Raw genomic sequence first — 16,196 nt, 5'->3', positions numbered from 1 at the left:
TATGTGTGTGTGTGTGTGTGTGTGTGTGTGTGTGTGTGTGTGTGTGTGTGTGTGTGTGTGTGTGTGTGTGTGTGTGTGTGTGTGTGTGTGTGTGTGTGTGTTTTATTAGCTTAGTTTTATTTTTTATATACATCATTATAGTTATATTTTTCTTTATATGATTTTAAAAATATATGCGTATGTGTGTATATATGTGTGTGTGTTATTTTTATTTTGTATAGTTTTATTTCAATTATATATTTGGGACTTTCCTTAAACATGTATATGAAGTATTCGTTTTATAAACATACATTCTAAATTAAAATGATATATTCTTATATGAACAAATACACAAAATGCATTATCGGTGTGTTGCAGAGACAAATAGGAGATTTGAAATATTTATTTAAACAAAATCTTGTTGTGTTTGTTCTGACAGATGACCGAGCAGAGGAAACAGAAACAAAGGATCGGGCTCTTGGGACACCCACAACACATGAACGTGAACCCCCAGCAGCCCGCCTGAACCTCCTCACACTGGCCAAGTGTCCTACAGCTGTCAGCCTTTCCGTTTGTGTGTGTGTGTGTGCGTGTGTGTGTGTGTGTATCAAGACATCCAAGATACATCGTCATCACAACCTGCTGTGTACTCCGAAATAAACAGCTGTAGGCCACCAGGGAAGGATAAAAGACTTTGGTCCCCCACTTCTTCCCATCCATTTGAGTGCCAAATGTTACTTGGTGTTAAAGAGGAAGTGAATTTGCATCACTCGCCACTGGGTTAAAATGAATGGCAGAGCGACTCTCGAACATGTGCTGCAGCCAGTAGATGCTGCTTGGACACACATCCTTTTGTATTGACCCATAGCAGTAAAGCAGTCAGTATTTGATGTCTTATTTTTGTATTTTGTGCAATATTAATACTTTAATATGCAACTACATCTGTACATTATGTCTTAAAGGGACGTTGCAGTAATTATTTGTTTCCTTTTGTTTCGTTCATTTGCTTTATGAAACAAACTAGAGGCCAGGGACTTGTAGAAGTACTGTTTGACGTGACATCAGATGTGATTTATGCATAAGGTGAGAGAGAAGGGGAAAAAAACGCCTTTTTCATATTTAAGTTAATTTATTTATATCAAAAATAAAACTAAAAAAAGCTTTAAGGAGATTATGCGTATGCTGCCAATTTAGACTTCTTTAATTCTCATGGATAAAATCAGGTTCTGTTTGGTAATATAGGAGCTCTTTATTATGGTTTATGGCTTTTTGTTTTTGCTGTCGAATTTATGACTGAGTAATAATAGATGAACTGTTTAGGCAGTTAAGATTTGGTTCATTTTTGTCTTAAAATTAATGCACTAAAATAATTGAACTCATATCATTCCTGTCAATATAGAGCCATGTTAATCGTGCCTGTTGTGTGTTCGTGCAACTCAGAAGGTGAAGCGCAGGATGAATATTCGCTGACGAAAGCAATCTGGCGAGTTTTTCCTCTGTAACCAGTCATATTTTTCTAGACAATTTCATCTTTTAGCTGAGCAAAGCAGGTCACTTTCTCAAAACTATCAAGGTTTTTTTGTTCCTTAATTTTTATTTGATTGTTCTTGTAATACATGTATATATGTCTGCAGGTCTTTGCTTTTATAGAGAGAGATATGGTTTCATAGCATCCTAATAATTAACAACACTGTTACTGAAAAATAAGCCTACTACTGATTTAATATATATAAATGAATTTAGTGATATTTAATAAAATATGTACTTCTTGTTCAAAGGACCAGAATTGAAATATAGCTTGTTTTTGTATTTCTTTTTTTACGTGTGCGTGTGTGTGTGTGTGTGTGTTTTAAAAATGTGGAAAATCAGTTTATTTTACATTTTATATTTGTTCGTTATTGATACTGGCTGCCGCCCTGCAGAATAGTAAGTATTCACACGCAAATGTGTTCATTTTTAGTGCTTATTTAAGTACAAAAACAGTGCCCATATGCGAGTTTATATGTTTAGATTGATGACTGCATCATTTTATAGGTTTCTCGTGCCGTGACATGTTATTCACCCCAGTCAATGGAAAGGAAGTCGAGCTTATTAAGAAATCGAGCTTTATAGGAGCCGGCGGCCCATGCTTCTCTAAGGAAATGCACTTTCTGTGACCTCTCATGTTGATCTGCAAAAGAGGTAAAAAAAAAAGCTGTTTTCAACACACTGCTGAAACTCGTATTAATGTGCCGTGTGTTTTGTGAGTTGCAGACAGAGCAGCTATTGTGACCGAGGTCGGACTGGAGAGTCCCAAATCGATTTCAGACTGAGGTCTAACACTCGCTGTTGTCAGTAAAAAGAGCACAAGTGTGACTGAAGTGTCAGACATACACCTTAGATGCTTAATTATCGACACTTGTCAACGTCGTCGGAAGTCTCTCTCTAAAATCCCCTGGTGCGAAGTGCAGCATCAGACTGAAACCTTCCACCAGTTAAGTGACATTTGTCAAAAAAAGTGAACCAGTGCAAAGGCAGAAGGGAGGAAAATATGACCTTAGACCATCTGTTTAGGTAGAAATAGGAAACTCATGAAGCTTTAATATGTCCAGTGGGTCTGTGAATGCCACTTTCTTTCTAGGCGTATATTAACCTTATTATAAAGTTAATATGAGAGCTATTTCAACAATGAGCCTCAGGACATGGTGCAAGCTTCTCATTTAACCGGCGCGGTGTACGAGCGCGATGATCTATTAGTCATTTTTAAATGTGCCGAGAGTGGTACTGCATGTCCGTAATGTTTGTATAAATGTTCTAACGTGTCCTATTTATAGAGGACAATAAAAGGAACATTTATGTAGAAAAAATGTGGTTATTCCTTGTATTATGTTCAAATTCTGGGTATGATCATGTTTTATGTCAATTTGGAAAAAAGCACATTATGAATAATAAGGTACATATTAAATACATATTACAAAAAAGTAAAAATGAGAACAATTTTTTTTTTTTTTTTTGTGTTTTCCTGTCGAGCATAGCACTAGCAACAACAACATCATGGGTTTGACTAAGGTTAATAAAAGTCTGTCAAATGCATAAATGTAAATTCGCTCAGAAGGTATATTTGCCAAAAATATCACAAAATGCATATATTTTTATTTGAAAATATAAAAAAATGGGTTATTCCTTGTATTATGTTCAAATTCTGTGTATGGGGGAAAAAAGAGGTAAAAACAGTAGCCTTTAAAAGTTGATAATTCTCACATATTGCAAAAACATTTTATATATATATATATATATATATATATATTTTTTTTTTTTGTGCTGTCCTGAATCTCAAACAGTCGTGCATGATGCTGGCAACGACAAGATCATGGGTTCAACTCCAAGCAAAATGACACCTTCAACGCAGTGAATATAAGTCTGGAAGTCTTAAAAAAAGTGTATAAAATTGTCAAATTCATAAATGTAAATACCCCCAGAGGCCAAAAATATCACAAAATGCATACATTTTTATTTTGGGTTTGGGCACATGCCCTTAACCATTAAATGTACGGGTCAAATTGACCCATTAATGTCACAATCATAGACATTTTTGTTACACTTTATTTTAAGGTGACACAGTTACATTGTACTTACTCAAATAAGTTCTGAGTAATATTAATGAACTACATGTACTTACTGTAGAGTTGTGGTTAGGGTTAGTTGCTAGTAATTATGCATAATTTACTGTATTTTAACGTGTAACTACATTCCACAACAACTGTGAAATAGTCAAACAATTTCAAGAAACAATTAAGGATTTTTAACAACTCAAAAATGTGCTGTTCTAGTTTGTATACTGTAAAAAAAATTGTTTGATCATTAAGTTCTTACGTTTTTACATTGCTTTAACTCATCAAAACAAGGCAATTTTAAAAAGTTATACAAGATTCAACTAATGCAATTTAAGTTGAATTGACTTAAACATGCAAGTTGATTGTACTTAATTTAAGGCAGCAACTTTTTTTTTTACACTCATTTGTACTATATCTATGCTGTTCAAAGAGTTATAATATTGTTTTGTACTTGTATGTATTTATCAAATGTATATAATGGACACTAATGTAAAGTGTTACCGAGATGCATTAACCCCTCCGATGACGTCTTTACAGCATTCCATCTTTTAAATCAAATAACAGTCCTAATTGCAACATATTTGTGGTCAAATAAGGGGACTTTCCTTAAACAAAGGAAACAACCCACAAGAAAGACACATAACACAGCACGAAACTCAATTGGCTTTGGGACAGCAGGCTGTTTAAGGCCAAACCAACCAAACAGTTCAGTCATCACATGATCTATTAAAATTCTTGTTCCACTAGTTATGTAATAAAAGTGATTAATACAAGGTCTGACTGTGAAATTTCCACTTAAAACTTAAAACGTTATTCAGTATCTAATGACGGTCACATGAGCACTAAAGTGTTGCCACGATATATATTACACCCCCAAACCTCAAGAACACATCACACATCTGTTTTTGTCCTTCGATTTCATGTGCAACCAAAATAGGCAATGCATTTATGAATCCACTGAAGGAACTGTCTCATGCACTTCTGTCCTCTGCCTGTGAAGGATGATGTGTCAATTCGCCAGATAATAAAGCACCAAACTCCCCCTACCTTTCCACCAGTTCTATTAGGATTTCAATTATTAACTGGATTTTATGAACAGACCTCAAAACCTCAATAAAGCTACAATAGTTCTAAAATCTACACTGTAAAAAAAGTGGAGTGTTTTGCAGGAATTTTTCAAAATTTCACATTTAATGCAATGTTTTAGCTGTTTGTATTCATAGACTGTGAAATTGACTAGCAATTTATTTCAGTGTACAGAAATGAGAGAGTCACACGTTCGTTTATTTAAATAATACAATTATATTCCTACAGCCTAAATAAAATGATTCAGGCATTCAAATGAATACACATTTGTCTATTTTAGTGAGAGAAAACAACAGCAGCGTGTAACGAACTCAGTGAGGTAAATGCTACCTAAATACCTGCTGTATTTTACTTCCACACCTCAGTTATTCTACCACCAAGACTTTTTCTAACAAATATCATTCTGCGTGTTATTTACAATTCAAACCGCGCGTGAGAGCACCTTTCTCATCAGAGCGAGCGCGCGCGCGCCTGGCTGGGGTGAGCTCGAGCTGCTCGGTACTAAAATAAACGGGTGACGTCAGTCGCAGGGATTCAATCGCTCCTCCGCCTCCGCCCTTTCCCTGCGCCGCCATGAGGAGTTCAACGTGACCGCCGCCGAGTACAACCGGCCACAACAAACCGAGCCGTGGCACGAGAGAGCCATGAGCGGCTGCACGTGGAGCGCCAAATGGTCCCGGTGTGATAAAACGGCGCGTTCGTTCCCGCGCATCTTCTACTATTGTGTAACCATGACAACAGAGCCGTGCTCGCTCATGTGCCAGCATCATGCCAGGGGAATTCTGATAATGAATACTAGCATTATATCGATGGAGCAACAGGTGCTCTGGACATTATTCATTTGACACATCCGTTTCTCTCTAGAAGCTTCTGCTGCACGTGTGTGCTGAACTCAATATGTACAGAATATGTGCAGCTTTTTTGTAGAGCAACATAAACCTTTATGCAAACACAGCGCTCGAGAGGGAATAACACACACACACACACACACACACACACACACATATATTTGCTGCATTGGAGAGAAGAAGAAAAAACTTTTAAAAAAATTATGTATGGTGGTATTTCATGTAGCCTGTGTTATTTGTAGTATACAAAATATATAGGCCTACATATACATATTTTAATTTTTTTATATATAAAATGTATTTAATATTTTTTTTAAAGAAAATGTTTTAAACATATTGCCTATATATTCAAATATATATAGTGCCGTCAAATCGATTAATCACATCCAATATAAAAGTTTGTGTTTATATTTGTGTTTTATACAGGCATATACATACATGCATACACTTTTATGTTGATTTGACAGTAGTAATATTACATATATATGTTTATCTTTAATGTTTAAAACTTAATAAAAAAAACATCCACACACGTGCATATTTGTATATTCTAAAGACATTTAAATAGACATTTAGTGGTTCTGTCGTAATTGCATTGGCAAATAAGTCGAATTGTGAAAAGCATGCGTCTTTTTTAATGCATGGTTTGGCTTGACAAAATACTCTGGACCACTTTATATAATCTTTGTATATAGTATATCACGCTTTGAAGTCAATCCAGGGTAAGGCGCTCATAAAAACACGTCCCTGACACGAGCTGTTATTGTGCACACAGAGAGAAAGAGAGAGAGCGCGCGCAACAGCATGGTGGGACACGGGACAGGGGAGGGCGGACGGGCTGCTGTAAATGGGTTGAGCTCTGAAAGCGCCGTCACACACGTGAGGCTCATGTGACTGGAGCTCGAGACGTGTCTGCAGTCACAGGGTTTATTTAACACGTACTTCAAATCCACCCACATACACTCATTTAACCAGCGCCGGAGCCGACAAACGCCTCCTGCATCTCCACCTCACAACAACATCAGTTTTGCGTCCTACTTTTGAGACACCATATCTGGAACGAAAACTATTCGAGGGAAATACTTGTGGACTTTGATTATAGAGTAAAGGATCTGCTTTTTGTTTTTATATATTCGCGTATATTTTGAATCAACCCTATTCTTACACAGCAGTAAGACATATTGATAGGGTGAAATGGAGAGGATTACCAGTGCTCAGCCTCCACCATGTATGGCCAAACACGCCTCGCTGGATATGTCTGACATGGAAAGGTAAGTCAAGTCTCCAGACGCTGCTCACTCGTGATTCTGAAAGCTTTCTACAGAGCTATATCTCTTATTGGCTGTCTTTTGTTTTATAGAATGGACTTTCCGATGTATGTGTATAAACCCCGGCGGGGAATGAAGCGCAGCGAGGACAGTAAGGTACGAAATGCGCAATTACGCGCAAATATATTTGCGCACACTTTTACTTGCCAACTTTGTGTAAATGCATTTTAGTGTTCTTAACACTAAAGATTTAAACTGCACAATTTATTCATTTCTTTAGTTTTAGTTTGTTTTTAATCATTTTTACACGTGGAAATTAATGTACAATTTTAACTCGTGCCCCCCAGGATACGTACAAATTGCCTCATCGGTTGATCGAAAAGAAAAGGAGAGACCGAATAAACGAGTGCATCGCGCAGTTGAAGGATTTGCTGCCCGAACACCTTAAACTCACTGTAAGTAATATGGGAGTGGATGGGCTCACCTCACTATGTTGTAGTGTAAAGCGCCACCTGCTTGTTGATCATGAATAAATCATGTGTCCTGCTTTTGGATTAGTCACCCTCCTATAATAATGTGCTTGATTAATATATACAAATATATAACTTTTGGCACAACAAACTGGCGTTAGTTAAGCATTCATACATCAATAAGGCGTGTTAGATTAGTATTTTGAAGTATTTGAATATTACTTGCACGCACATGCACTGGTGAGCGGAGAGGAGTGTCTTCATTCCTGCTCGACGCAGGTTTGTCCTCTCTGAGCCGCTGCGGAGAGGGTTACATAAGAAAGATCAACATGCTTATCTGGGTTCTTCCTGTTTTAGACTCTGGGACACTTGGAGAAGGCTGTTGTGTTGGAGCTCACGCTCAAGCATGTGAAAGCTCTTAACAACCTGCTGGAGCAGCAGCAACAGAAGATCATTTCCTTGCAGAACGGAATGCAAATCGGTGAGTTCTTGTGACCATGCCGCAGGAAGCAGCCCTGCTGAACTTTCCACCCCCCCCCCCCCCCCCTCTTTTTTCCCAAGCACATTAGAAAATAAAGAAATTAGGACATGCTTGTGCAATGCAGCAAATGATCTAGCCTTCAGGACTGTCGTGAAGGAACATGCTTTCTAACTCTTGTGGTTTTGTTGCAGGCGAGCAGAGCAATGGGCACTCAGAAAACAGCGAGGAGATGTTCCGTTCTGGGTTCCACCTGTGCGCCAAGGAGGTTCTCCAGTTCCTGGCCAACCAGGAGACCGTGCGCGACCTGACGCCTGCTCACATAATCGACCACCTTCAAAAAGTGGCGTCCGAGTTCATTCAGAGTCCACCGAGCCCTCGTCTGGAGGAGCCCACCCCCAAACCTCAAGACAGCCGGGAGAAACCGGCAGGCCTGCAGCCAAAAGCAGCAGAGGGCCATGCTAAAAACTGCGTGCCCGTCATACAAAGGACTTATCCCCATAGCAGCGAGCAGAGCGGGAGCGATACGGATACCGACAGCGGCTACGGAGGCGAGCTGGAGAAGCGTGACCCGAAAGCCCAGCGGCCGGTCTACTATGGCAAAGACACTGCGGATCTCAAGTATGGCGGCAGCATTAAAGAGGAGCTGGATGAGCCGCAGGCCAAGAGGCAGAGGTCTGACTCTTCAGAAGACGAGTCTCTATCGGGGCACGAAATAGTGGGTGGCCACAGCCCCTACATGAACTTTTCTCCACACCAACCCCTGTGCATGCCCTTCTACCTCTTTCCATCCGGCGCATACTTGCCCATGCTGGAGAAGTGTTGGTACCCAGGGGGTATGCCCGTATTGTACTCAGGCCTCAGTGGCTCCCCAGCGGGCATGTCTCCTGAAAAACTCCCCTCGTCCTTGGCCATGTCCTCAAGAGTGGGCTCCCCCGCCACCACTCCATCCTCCATGGACTCTCCTGCACTCCTGCAGGCCCTGAAACAAGTTCCCCCGTTAAACCTGGAAACCAAAGACTGAGGACCCGCTCTGGGGTCCGCCAACAGCCCGCTCTCTGAATGTTTTGGTCTCGAGAGTGGACTTCCCTGTTGAATAAGCTCCCGAAGAGGGTTCTGTTGACGAGGGCGCAAAGACAAAGCTCAAAGCGCCCTCAAGCACGGCAAACAGCTGTTCTGATTCCTCTCAGAAGTACGACGGCCTCCCTCCAACCGCAGAGACACACACACACACACGCGCACACACTCTCTTATCAGCTCCCTCAACAACCAGCAGACGCACACCCAGACATGGAACGGTCCGCGTGGACGCAGACGGGTAAAGGAGGTCCCATGCAAAGCACTGTGAGACACTGTGAAGAAGGTCAAAACGAGGACAGTGAGCGCTGTCCTTCGAGATAAAGGACCTGGGGCGGGCGAACGGCTGCACTCTGCACTTATGCCGAATGTTTAAGTCGAAAACAATACAATAACCCAGAATGTGACGTGCAGACGGTCCCCCAATGATAAGGACTTTGCCCTTTGCACAAGCACCTTTTCATTTGTTGAATGTAAACAAAAAGTCATTTTTGTAATAAAACATCACCCCTGTAGATGCTGCTTTTTTTGGACATTTCTCTGTGCCGTGGACGCTTGATCAGGAAGCTCCACTCTCTTCTGCTTCTGTGACTGCTTTAACCGATAAGAACCGTCCTCTTAGACTAGAATGCTACCAAATAAATGTCTTCGCTTTGGTCCAGAGCACAGGCGCGTGCACTTTTCTTGCATAAACAAGGACGCCAACGACTCCCAAGACGCGACGCTCGTGTAAATACGGTGTGTAATGACGGCTCCGCTGTAGCTTTTGAGTTTGTCATCCATTCGTGCACGTAGGTGAAGTTGTTGTGAGGTAACTGCGTTGTGTAATTATTTTGTTTATACTACTTGTATTTTTGATACGTGACCCACACATTTATGTTCGAGTTTTAGACAGCCGAGCGCTGTGTGCCATGAGATTGTGTACATATAGCTTTCGGACCTAGACTCGATCTGCATCATCATGTTCTCTGTTCATTTCTGGTCAAATTAGGACAGGTCTATGTTCATGCTGTTGCCTTTACCTGTTTAAAGCAGTAAACCTGATGGCGGATATCAACATTTTTAATCCTGGATTCTACATAGAAGCAAAAGAAAGTGAATGTAATGTTTAAAACAATATATTAGTTTTGTATAGGAAGAGGTACTTACTTTTTATTTTGGGACCTAAGAGAAGGTTGTTTGATGTATATATTTTGTCTAAAGTATTGTTGACATACAGTAAAGAAAAAGTATTAATAAAGTTTTTTTCCTGTGGAAACCATGTGTCTGAGTCTGTGTTGAACATGTTTACCTCGCTGTTCGTCTTTACATAACACTTACATAACCTATAAACTCGCTCTGTCTATGCAAATCCTTTAGACACACAATATGATAAGAGTCAGGTTACAAATCTTCCAGCCTCTAACTAAAGTCCATGCATTTGTTGATACTAAAAACTCTACAAGAAGACTAGCCTTTAACCCAAACAAAATAAGTAAAGAAAATAATTGTTATTATTATTAGTAGTAGTAGTATTTGCAAGCGATTTACATACTTAGCTGAATCACGTCCTTGTCTAATGTTGTTAGCAGTTGAATTAGGTTAAGTCTTCCCGCGTGTCTGGCTGTGTGCTCGATCCAGTGCAGGTTCCCTGCTCCGCCCCGCTGGGATGTGAATATGCAGCAGCGCAATCACGCTAGACCTGCGGCTCACATGTAGAGGCACACGGTAGGCCGCACGGAAACACGAGCAGACACATGCCACCCATCCAGCGCTGTCAGGCCAACATTACAATTCATGACTACAGGACAACAATGCTATTAGTATTATATGTTGTCTGTAAATTATTAAAATGTGCTGTAAGTGATATAATTAGGTAATATAATTAATAAGTTAATATTCTTTAGAGGTATAAAGTAGCCTGTTTTTATATTTAGTCGGTTGTAAAATTAGCTATTAGGGTAGGATGGGGGAAGATTCCCCCTTAAAGGGATAGTTCACCCCGAAAAAGAAAATTGTGTCATCATTTACTCACCCCATGTTGTTCCAAATGAGTTTCTTTTTTCTGTTGAACACAAAAGAAGATATGTTAGTATACAGTTGATGGACGCATTGACTTCCATAGTTATTCTTTTGTGTTCAACACGAGAAAGAAACTCATACAGGTTTGGAACAATGACACATTTTTCATTTTTGGGTGATCTGTTCCTTTAATAACAATGTGGATTTACTTTTAAATTGTAACATTTAGATATAAGTTTAGCATGTGCAGGATGATGATGCACCAGCCAATGTGTTATAGGGGAAAATAAAACGTTTATTTAGTTGATATAGTACAAAATGTCCAATATTAAAAGAGACATTAAAAAAACACACACACACACACGCACTTATATAAGTGTTGTTAATGTAAAATAGTAAATTAACTATTATACATTTTTTTATTTTGACAATTGAGTTGATAATAATTGAATACCCGATGACAGATCAAGCAGAACTCAAGAGATTCATCTGAAAGGTATAATTATTCTGACTTGTATACAGGCATATGAATATTTACTTATTTAATTGCCTATATTTTAATTGAAGATGTGTCATATTAGCAACACTGAATGCTAATTGAATGATTTAATTCAACAAACCTTTAGGTGTTTGAAATTTACATCTAATTCAAATCCTGAATAACAACCCTTATTACAATAATTATTACATTAAAAAATAATAACACAAATATACACAAAAACCTTAATAATCAATATAATACACAGATCACTATTTTCCAGAGACACAAAATTAGACCAATTAACCTCAAAACTGATTTGACTGACTAAATCTCCACACAAACGTTGAAATTCAGATAACATTACAACATTAAAAATAGTGTAGCTATTCATCAACAGTGCTGAGATGAGGTTTTGTGTTATCTGGTCAAGACAAGATAAACAATTATAGCGTGTGTGTGTGTTTGTGTGTGTTTGTGTGTGTGTGTCGGGGATACTTTTGAGGAGTAGAGCCCTGAACAAAATGCAACAAAGAAGCAACATTGCTATTGACTCATAAATTAAAGGTAAAAAAAAACAAACATTCAAAAAGCCAACAATATGAATAGTTTATAACCATGTAACAGTGGAAATGTACATATAATTACGCTGTTTGCAGGAGGTATGTTGTCCTGTTACGACATGAATGAAGGTCTCATCCTTCTATTGTAAAGCTTTTAGCGCCATCGCGTGGAACTGCGACGAACCTTAAAGCGCGATGGTTAATCGCCTAAAAAACGCCTTGTGTATTTGCTTATCTTTTTTTTTTTAAAACTTATTTCCTTATTTGTTTACTGTATTTATTCACAATGTTTACGGTCCTCACTTGGGAGAAGCCTGTCAGAAAACTTTAGCATCTCAGTAGGCCTACTCGTGCATCTCTTCAACAATTGTATAGCCTACAGTTGTGCTCAAAATATGACCAAAGAAGGCTGTGAAAATAAATCTGCGTTGTTAATCCTTTTGTTTAAAAAAAAAAAAAAAAAAAAAAATAAAATATATATATATATATATATATATATATATATATATATATATATATATATATATATATATATATATATATATATATATATATATATATATATATTATATTATATATTATTTCTTTTTCTTTTTTTTCCTTTTTTTTTTCCTGCTTCTAACCAGAGGTGTAAAGTACTTGAGTAATTTTACTTGATTACTGTACTTAAGTATTATTTTTGGGGATTTTTACTTTACTTGAGTACAATTAAAAATCAATACTTTTACTTTTACTTAATTGCATTTTTTAAGAAAAAAAAAGTACTTTTTACTCCTTACAATTTTTTTTACAGTCAAAAAGTACTTCTTTTTTGGAGATCACTTCATTCTATTTTCCCTTGCTATTACCAAACCAATTGAATTGCGCTGATGCCCAGTTTAATTTAAATGTATTTATTCTGCCAATGAGATTCATTTTCACATTCCATGAAATTGGTCAGACATGTTAATTGGTCCTATGGAAGTGACGTCATATCGCATCAATTACCACAATGCAGCACCTTGACCTGGGCTGTGTTTCCCAAAACCATCGTAAGCCTAAGTTGATTGTAGAGACCATTGGTGGCAATTGTTCTACGATCAACTTAAGCTTACGATGGTTTTGGGAAACGCAGCCCTGGAAATTAGAGTGAGAGGCTTTTCAGCACTGCAAGATAGCTTTTCAGCCCCAAAAGACGCTTGACAGTCACAATTTTGAAAATCAGCTTCTGCTTAAATATAGTTCACCCAAAAATGATGAATGTGATGTTTATCTGCTTACATGTAGGTGTCTTTGTTTCTTCAGTAGAACACAAATTAAGATTTTTAACTCCAACCGACCGTTGCAGTCTATCAGTCGTATAATGCACGTGAATGGTACATGACTACTAGCATCATCTATGAGAGTTAAAAAAACCTGCACAGACAAATCCATATTAAACTCTGCAGCTCGTGACAACACATTGATGTCCTAAGACATGAAACGATCGGTTTGTGCGAGAAACCCAACAGTATTTATATAATATTTTTACCTCAAAAACGATCTATGTCCGACACCCGTTCAGCGCACCATCACTTCCGGTAAGTGTGGTCAATGTACATAATAATAATAATAATAATTTGTTACATTTATATAGCGTTTATTTGGGTATTCATATCGCTTTACATATAGAAGGTGGAAATCTCCCGAACCAACACCAGTGTGCAGCACCACCTGGATGATGCGACGGCAGCCATATTGCGCCAGAACGCCCACCACACACCAGCTTATGGTGGAGAGGAGACGGAGTGATGAAGCCAATCGGTATATGGGGATGATTAGGAGGCCATGATGGACAGAGGCCAATTTGGCCAGGATGCCGGGGTTACACCCCTACTCTTTTTCCAAAGGACATCCTAGGATTTTTTTTAAGACCACAGAGAGTCAGGACCTCGGTTTAACGTCTCATCTGAAGGACGGTGCTCTTTGACAGTATAGTGTCCCCTACTGGGGCGTTAGGACCCATACAGACCACAGGGTGAGCACCCCCTGCTGGCCTCACTAACACATCTACCAGCAGACACCTGGTTTTCCCAGGAGGTCCCCCAACCGGGTACTGACCACGCTCAGCCCTGCTTGCCCTGACAGTGGGAAACCAGTCTTGGGCAAAAGGGTGATATGGCTGCTGGCAATTGATCAGACAGAGTGCCGGAAGTGATCTCTTGCACGTATCTCTATACGCCAGATTGTGTACATTGACCTCACTTACCAGAAGTGATAGCATGCTGAACGGGTGTCGGACATAGAATGTATTCGAAGTAAAACAAAAAGTACAAATACTGTTGGGTTTCTCGCACAAACCGATCGTTTCGTGTCTTAGGACATCAATGTGTCGTCACGAGCTGCCGGGATTAATATGGATTTGTCTGTGCATTTTTTTTTTTACTCTCATAGATTTTGTTTCCATTCACATGCAAAATCTTCATTTGTGTTCTATTGAAGAAACAAAGACACCTACATCTTGGATGCCCTGGAGATAAGCAGATAAACATCAAATTTCCATTTTTGGGTGAACTATCCCTTTAAGTTAAATCCGGGGTTTTACAACTTTGAGTAGCATGTTGCATACTGGCATTAGGTAGTAGTCAGTTTGATAATTAAATACCATTAAATTCAAACAGTTCTAAAGCAGGATAAAACCTTGTATGTGGTTCATTCACTTCATGTTTTTAGAGATTAAAAGCTTAAAGCTACACTGTGTGATATTTTCCCCCATCTAGTGGTGTACTTGAATATGACCATCCAGTGAATTTTAGTTTCATTTCCTCTCAATTCCGATTTCGTTTTAACTCCTACGGTGGCCGATTTAGTCCAAGATTAACATGGCTTCCAGTTCGACCTCGTCCACATTCGACACGGTGCCATCGAGTGTTAAAACGCGAAAGGCGAAGCTTGAATTTACGGGTATGTCCCTCTTTGGCTAATGTACTTTCAAGATGGAGGGGCAACATGGCGACCCGCATTCGAACCCCTCACCCGTATGTATTTTCTATGGCATATTATAAACTTACGAGAATACTTTATTACTTGAAAGAAGTAAATATACATTAATGAGCACATATTTTTGAAAGAACTAAGTGTTTTTAGCTAAGAATAAACAAAAAAAAGTTACACAGTGTAGCTTTAAAGAAGAATCTCTAGTTTTCATTCTTACTGCTACTTTTACTTTTTTAATACTCAAGTACAATTTTAATGTGGTACTTTTTTACTTTTACTCAAGTATGATTCTGGCCAGATACTTTTACTTTTAATTGAGTAAAAATTTAATTCAGTACTTGTACTTTCATTTGAGTAACATTTTTGAGTACTTTTTACACCTCTGCTTCTAACGCATCAACTTTGAGGACAAAATGTTAAATTGCTGTCTAATTCATCCCACCCACATGTGCCGTGATTTAAGATATAATGTTAGCTATATGGCTGCGTCTGAAACTTGGAAAATGCTGCCTTCGGAGAACATATTTCAAGGCAGGAAGGCACCAAGGCACGTCCGAATCTAACGTTAGCTTCAATTCCTGTCTCCCGAGATACCTTCATCTGATCGATTTTTGAAGGCAGCATATTTGTATCCTTCGCTGCCTTTGATATCCCACAATCCTGTGTGTTCCATTCTGTGACAGTTGAGCTGGGAAAAAAAGATGGCGTCCGAAAGTTGCGTTTGCTGGTCAGTTTGTGTTTAAATGTACGTTTTTTTACCAACATTTTCTAATTCTGATGTCATTTCTAGCGAGAAATTACTAATGTAGTAATTAAATATTTGTTTAAGTTCTCACCAAAGCTCTCTCTATTTTGCTGTACATCATTAAACGGTTACACTGCCTAAGAAGTCTGCCCGAAATCAGTTTTGTGAGGTGCCTTCATGCACAAACGCTGCCTTACAAGCCATTGTCTGATAAGGCAGTGAGGCAACGAGTCAGCTGCTTTTCGGACGCAGCCATAGAGTCTGGGAAACTACATCATTGCGCATTGCATTAAGGGTAGTCGCCGCCATGTTTAAGGACACGCTCAGGAGCGTACAATGATAACAAATGTGAATCACCAGAGAAAAAAAATTACTTTACTTACATTAAAACTTTTTAAAAACTGCTTGCACTCACTTCGAATGAATGGACTAATATTTGAATCTCTTGCATACATGAGCGCTCAGTCGTGTGGCCAGGACATTGCACATATTCATCACGTTTCATACCATCAGAAATCATACGGCCGCCTTCTAACGCACCACACCATACATTGATTTCTCTTTTGCAGTTTATTTTACCCTAACTAAAAAGTCTGTATCTGATATATAAAATAATAAATACATATAGCTTGATCTCAGCCAGGTGATCATTCAA

The 16,196-nt window shown here is 38.7% G+C and overlaps 2 protein-coding genes across 2 annotated transcripts in view; both read left to right on the top strand.

Annotated features, from left to right (window-relative positions):
- Positions 1 to 1,786, top strand: part of itpr1b (inositol 1,4,5-trisphosphate receptor, type 1b) — a 226,924-nt gene extending 225,138 nt beyond the window's left edge. The window contains exon 62 of the mRNA XM_079844798.1: positions 419 to 1,786. Within this exon, the coding sequence (XP_079700924.1) occupies positions 419 to 505 (87 nt within the window). The 3' untranslated portion in view covers positions 506 to 1,786. The remainder of the gene's footprint in view (positions 1 to 418) is intronic.
- A 4,482-nt stretch (positions 1,787 to 6,268) lies between these two features.
- On the top strand, positions 6,269 to 10,062 carry bhlhe40 (basic helix-loop-helix family, member e40). Its single transcript, XM_079844075.1, has 5 exons — positions 6,269 to 6,777; positions 6,867 to 6,930; positions 7,122 to 7,229; positions 7,602 to 7,725; positions 7,917 to 10,062. Exons 1-5 carry the CDS (start codon positions 6,701 to 6,703, stop codon positions 8,744 to 8,746), a joined length of 1,203 nt encoding a protein of 400 aa, XP_079700201.1. The 5' UTR covers positions 6,269 to 6,700; the 3' UTR covers positions 8,747 to 10,062.
- Positions 10,063 to 16,196: the final 6,134 nt, after the last annotated feature.

Source organism: Gobio gobio (genome assembly GCF_949357685.1).
Source record: "Gobio gobio genome assembly, chromosome: 19".
In the NCBI taxonomy this organism is placed as follows: domain Eukaryota; kingdom Metazoa; phylum Chordata; class Actinopteri; order Cypriniformes; family Gobionidae; genus Gobio; species Gobio gobio.
The sequence above is the reverse complement of the archived record's forward strand: the minus strand, read 5'-3'. Positions and strand labels throughout refer to the sequence as shown.